Here is a 6175-nt window from a genome sequence, read left to right as displayed (position 1 = left end):
TTGAAATTTGCATACCTGCAGGGGGACAGAAGCTCAGCACCCTTCTTACCCGACCTGCCCCAGTGAACCACCCGAAAAACTCCGACCACATGAACATTCACGAGATCCTTTGGTCACTTTTAGAAACTAGATATGTGTACTAGATATGTATATTTTTAGTTCGTATACTTTCACTCAGGCCAGTAAGTACCAAGAATTAAACCGAGATCTCTTCAGCATGGATTTGCTATACAGCAGTGGACTTTATCGGAAAGCGAATAAAAGCTCTTAATTGAAACGTTTTTTTAATTATGTTTTATTATTTGTTAAAATACCTGTAGAAAAGTACACTGTTTGTTAAGTCACTATATTATAACTTCATCAATTTGTATGGGAACTTTGTCCTACTACTGTTATGTGATATACTATGTGTTGCCACACATGCAACGAAATTGAGTCTTTTCTGCTCATAGTATCATCATGTTTAAAATGAGTTCAGCATTCAGTTGCCCACTTATTGTGTGATCTCAATCAATCCATGCAAAATTTTGATCATTTCTTTCACTTTGATTATTCTCACCAGATTTCGTCATCGTGAACAATTGATTTCCTCCAACTCGTAATCCATTTTCCGCCCCACTGGTAGCATGAGAGTATTTTCCTTCGTAACCGTGATTGTCGGTACCATTCCTATTTTTACGATTGATGTTCCGAAGCTTGAATGAATTCTTTCCAAGACCAGGGTTATCCACGACTTTAGGTTGATCACTTGCTTTCTTCTGGGGGGACATTTTATCCATAAATGATCGCCACTCATACAATTTTTGACTTGCAGCTCGCACTTCATCAATACATTGCTCATGGCCGGGGTTTCGTCCTATCGGTGGGGCATTTATTGCATCGTCTAAATCGATTTTCAGCGGAGCCAATGCAGATAAGGCTCTTGAAATTCCAATCTTGAAAATAAGAAAGCAATTAAATACGTATGGATTTGAATAGCATATCTATGTTTTACCTGAGAATGTCTGATCCTGTGCTCCATCAAGTCTGCTCCAAGAAGTTCCTCGTTGGGATCCATTCTAATCGGTACAATTTTGTTTATAATCCATAAGAGTGCCAACGTAACGCAAATGCCCCAACAAATCAAACAGAGTGCGGACAACGATTGGACTCCTAGCAAATACCAGCCGCCACCTTTGAACAATCCAGATCGACCATTCGTTGTGTCCAGGGGAATAGGGTTATCAGCAAACAATCCTACAGCTAGGACTCCTTTGATAAAAAAAGGATTGAAAATAAGTTAATTAGATGACTGTTAGCAGTCAGACAGTAAAATAATAGTGAAATGAGTGGCTAAAATGAGCAAAATGATGACTGAAGAGTGACTTCAAAACATAATCATTTGTTCAAAGGGGGGCATATTATACCGTGTTACCCTACAAAAGACTTAAAAACTTAACAACTAGTATTCGAAATATCTTTATACAAGTATCTACAATAGGAGATAAGAATCGTGATGCGGAAAAGTCTGCCTAAAAGATATTGCATTGGACATCTCCCTTTTTATTTTTCTGCTGGGTAAATGTAAGCTAGGCATAGGCTTTTTCCATAGAAAAGATTGGGAGGATCCTAGTCGGTACAGACCTATTAAAAATTTTAAATCTTAAGCATGGAATTTATGGAAGAACTTTTAGTAGAACTTTTAGAAATTTTTCAGTGTAATCTCTGTCAGAATCCAGAAAAAAATGCAAAGAAATCTCAAAGGTCCCAGCAGGATTTTCCGGTGATGTTTCTGGCGTAATTTTAAAATTATGAATATGTTTCTAACACGATTTTTTTTCAACGAATAACTGATTATATCTTAAGAAAAAAAAAATAGATGAAATTTTCCAACGAGTATTGGAAAAAATCCTTGATTTTTTTTTGGTTCGAACTGCACGGGAGTTTAGTTAGTATTCCTTCAAAAGTTTCGCGGAAGATTACTCTATAACATCTGCAATTCAGTCAAATTCGTTTCAAAATTGTGCATGATATTTCACCACAAATTTCTCTAAGTATTCCGGCAATAAATTTCAGACATTCACTACAAATGTCTATCCTGAATTCTCACTCTAATTATTCAAATAGTTCGCTTGGTGGTGGAAAGAATCATGCCGTTTACGCAAAATGAACCAATATTAAGCAGAATCCACGTTCACACGCTCACGAACCAACAACGACCGATTTGTTCACAGATTCTTGCTTCGGAGAACCAGAACAAAACAAATGTAAAAAGAGCGTGATTGCTGGATGAGCAGAGTCTGCTCACAGCCGTTCTTTTTTTCCGTTCATAGCTATTTTTGTGAATAATTGGATGGATTATGATTATAATAGATAGATTACAAACTAATGCACGTCAGTATCTTGAAAGATGACCGATATAAGGTGTTATTGTAGAAATATCACAGGGAATCGGATGCTTGAGTGCATGTCAAAATGAAATGATGCGATGCCCTTTACAGTATATGTGTTCGGGCGATCGTGAGCAAAGAAAGCAAGAACGTAATCGCACAAAATGAACCACCGATGCGGTAGCATTTTTCTGGTGTGCATGAACAGACTCTGTTCACCGTTTTACAGCACTGGTCTCTAGCACAACGAAAATCTATGAAGTATAATTGCTGTTGATAATCTAACTCAGATAGTTTTTTTATCATCAGAACTCAAAACACTGACTTTAGTGATCATTTTTGTTAACCCGTATCCGCACAGCAAACGGAAAATAGTTCAAATTGCTGTTATTTCAGAAATTCATTGTCATTGGCTTTTTTACATTTTGGAAATGTGCTCTGCTTTGAAATTATTCCGGTGGGTCATTGGGTCAGATCGGGTAAAAATGAAACAGACTATCTTTGTAATCAACTTTTACTGTAGGCTGACCATACGTCCCGTATTTAACGGGACTGTACCGTTTTCATGACCCTATCGAGCTGTCCCGTCGTTTTATTGACAATGCTCAGATTGTCCCGTAATTTTGACCAAATGTATGAAAAAGCACGGCTCCGAAATATTGCGAGTCTTATGACTTATTCACCTTTTTATGTTCAGATTTGATTTGCGATATTTTTAAGCAATATGCACTTCTGATAGATGTTCGGTGTCATCCACTAAGATAAAATTGTTGAATAGCGATAAATGAGAGATATTCTCAATTTTCTCAGAACTCAACCCCTGATCATAGGATTTAGCTACTTCTTTATGTTTACTAGAAGAAGAATGCTTCACATTAAATATTTTAAATAATCTAGAAGATTGACTACTCTGGAAATAATTATCTATGATGAGAAGAGAATGTCAATCGTTAGGAATATTATAGTAGACAAATTTAAACTTTAAACGACATGATTAGATAAATTTTCAGAAAAAAAAAATAAATTTCTCGGTCGGCTAGTTTGGTAAACCTAAAAATACGTAGTACTTTAGTTATGACCAGAATTTTCATGAATATGTAAACTTTTAATGAAAATACGCACAATTGCATGCAAAATATATATAAAGCTAAAACAAATGTTCTAAATTTTGATTTTGAAGCCAGATATCATGTATATCAGGTATACGCGCTTTACATCAAGAGCTTGTGATTTGTGCCATGAGTACGAAAATATAATCGCGCTCTCGGGCACGTGCTGTTTTGAGACACATTTTTTTTTAGATCTCAGGTAGCAATCTACTAGCTCAAACGATCACATCAGCACTGGCTCATGCGCCGTCTCATGAGAAAATCTCAATGTGACAGTGCATTTGAGACTCGCAGGCTAAAGATTCAGAAGCAAGGGACCATGGATTTAACTGTCCGCAGGCAGTTTCAAAGGGCTGAAATTTTCTTTCAATGCGGTAACGATTTTTGCATCAGAATTGATAAACTTGGGCTAGCCATCAAAAAATAGGGATAGACCAATGCCATATGCATCAGTGGGACTATTGCACCAGGCAAACATAACTGCACAGATGTGATTCTGGTAAGCGCATGTGACGAGCCTCACGAGACGTCTCATGAGACTCGCTCATTAACCCTCTAATACTCAAATTTTTATTTTCAATCTAAATATCATTTTTCGTTATCTAAAATCGTTCTAAACACGTTTTGGGCAATGATTCATTTTTATGCACGAATTTATGATTTTTGGTTTTTGATTTTTATAATTTTTGTTTAAAAAAAAAGACAATTTACACCGTCTTCAGCCAAAGGCTGCACAGACTGAACACAATCACGAACATTAGGCAACGGACAACACAGAACACCCAGTAGCCCAGTGATGGATTTTTCGTTTGACGAAAAGTTTCCACCGACTGCACTGCACTGAAGTATGCAGTGCGGGAATAGTCATTACGCAACTGAAACCAGTGCTGTAATGATTCATTACGCGACTCAAAATAGTTGCGTAATTAATCACAGCACAACAATTTTTCAGAAATTTTAAAATGATGGTGAATGTATTCCAATATAATTTCTGATACCCTCGAGTGGTCTTCTACGAAAGCCTCGTAGGATAAATTTGCGACTCTTAGGATAAATTTACGACTCGTGCTGTAAAAATCATCATTCTGCAAATTGTTCCGTAAACTATATTACGTATCTGCATCTCGTGCTTCACATAATCTGCGAGATGCGATATGAAATATCGCATGGTACACTAGCTCATTTAGGTATACATGCGAATTACGACACTCTGCTTGAAGCTGCAAAATTAAGGAGACGATTTTTAAACAATATATAGGGCCCTATTTTATAAGTCGAGTCGATCAAAAACGACTCGACTAAAGTCACTGTCGACCAAAAATTTCGCTCGACTTGGCTCTGTCACTCGAGTTTATCGACAGTTGTCACTCTATGTGACTGGATTACTATGGGAGTCGAAGCGTGACATCTGAAATATGCATGCTTACTTTGATCGACAATGACTACAGACGAGTCACGTGAATTCGGTCGAATTATAAAATAGACCCCATAAATTCCTGTGATTATGGGCCCTACACAGAAAGAAAAATCCATGTATTTTTCAGCGAAAAATCATGCACATAAAGGGAATGCCAGATATGTCGCAAATTTACACGTCACATCGTGTATAATTACAATAACATCATGTAAGTCTCCGCTACACATCGTGTAATCTAGTATGGACTCTAACTGATTACGCGACAATTCGCATAAATTTACATGATGTTGATGTAATTTTACACGATGTGTCATGTAAATTTGCGACATATCTGGCATTCCCTTTATGTGCATGATTTTTCGCTAAAATTTACATGGATTTTTCTTTCTGTGTATTTTAAAAGTCGAGTCGATCGAAAACGGCTCGACTGGAGTCACTGTCGACCAAAACTCTCGCTCGACTCGGCTCTGTTACTCGAGTTTATCGACAGTTGTCACTCTATGTGACTAGATCACTATGGGGAGTCGACGGGTGACATCTGAAATATGCATGCTTACTTTGATCGACAATGACTACAGATGAGTCACATGAAACCGCTCGATTTACAAAATAGACCCCTATATTATTTTTCCGTTTGGTTCATGCCTGATTTTCACGACAAACGAAAATTTTCATGACTTTCGAATTGTCTCGTTTTTGTTTTTCATTTGTCCCGTTTTTATCTTGTTAGCATATGGCCAGCCTAACTTTTACTCAACTTATTGGTATAAATCTGACTACAATTCAATGTTTTTTATTGTTTTGAATATGAACATCATACGCTAACTATTGTGGCGCTAACTCTGAAGTGAAGTCGCTGGTCAAATAATTTACCTCCACTGTTGTTACTATACGTTAAACAAATTGTCGGAAGTAGTTTGCTGCATTAACCATCAGATGAACTATACAGCGCACTACTTACGATGTTATGTTTAACGTATAAAAACTGCAGCAGACGTCAACGATCAGAAATCGTAATGCAATTTAGTACTAGATCAACAATATATTAGATAATAGGACCAGCTTTTTCCTAGGGTAATTTTTCAGTGTTTTATGGATCATCCATGGAACCAATCTCAAATGGGTCTACATATATTATTTAACTTTTCAACTAGCATATTTGGGTGCTAAACTTAATATTTTAAAGAACCAGTTCAGACCTGAAGACTATTCTAAGTATATTACTACCTAGAAATAAAAAAAGTTAACGATATTCTCTGTGTTCGAAGTTTCCCAATTTT

At 36.7% G+C, this 6175-nt stretch overlaps 1 protein-coding gene across 2 annotated transcripts in view; it reads right to left on the bottom strand.

The window, feature by feature from the left end:
• Positions 1-288: 288 nt before the first annotated feature.
• LOC5569115 (putative ammonium transporter 2) overlaps positions 289-6175 on the bottom strand; it is a 42519-nt gene continuing 36632 nt past the window's right edge. For both annotated transcript variants that reach the window (XM_021844469.1, XM_001652664.2), the window contains 2 exons: positions 995-1251; positions 289-935 (listed from right to left, as the gene is read on the bottom strand). In XM_021844469.1, coding sequence (XP_021700161.1) covers positions 507-935; positions 995-1251 — 686 coding nt within the window. In that variant the 3' untranslated portion in view covers positions 289-506. The remainder of the gene's footprint in view (positions 936-994; positions 1252-6175) is intronic.

The sequence above is a fragment of the Aedes aegypti genome, chromosome 2, assembly GCF_002204515.2.
Source record: "Aedes aegypti strain LVP_AGWG chromosome 2, AaegL5.0 Primary Assembly, whole genome shotgun sequence".
In the NCBI taxonomy this organism is placed as follows: domain Eukaryota; kingdom Metazoa; phylum Arthropoda; class Insecta; order Diptera; family Culicidae; genus Aedes; species Aedes aegypti.
Note: the sequence above shows the minus strand (reverse complement) of the source record. Positions and strands in the feature narration are given on the sequence as shown.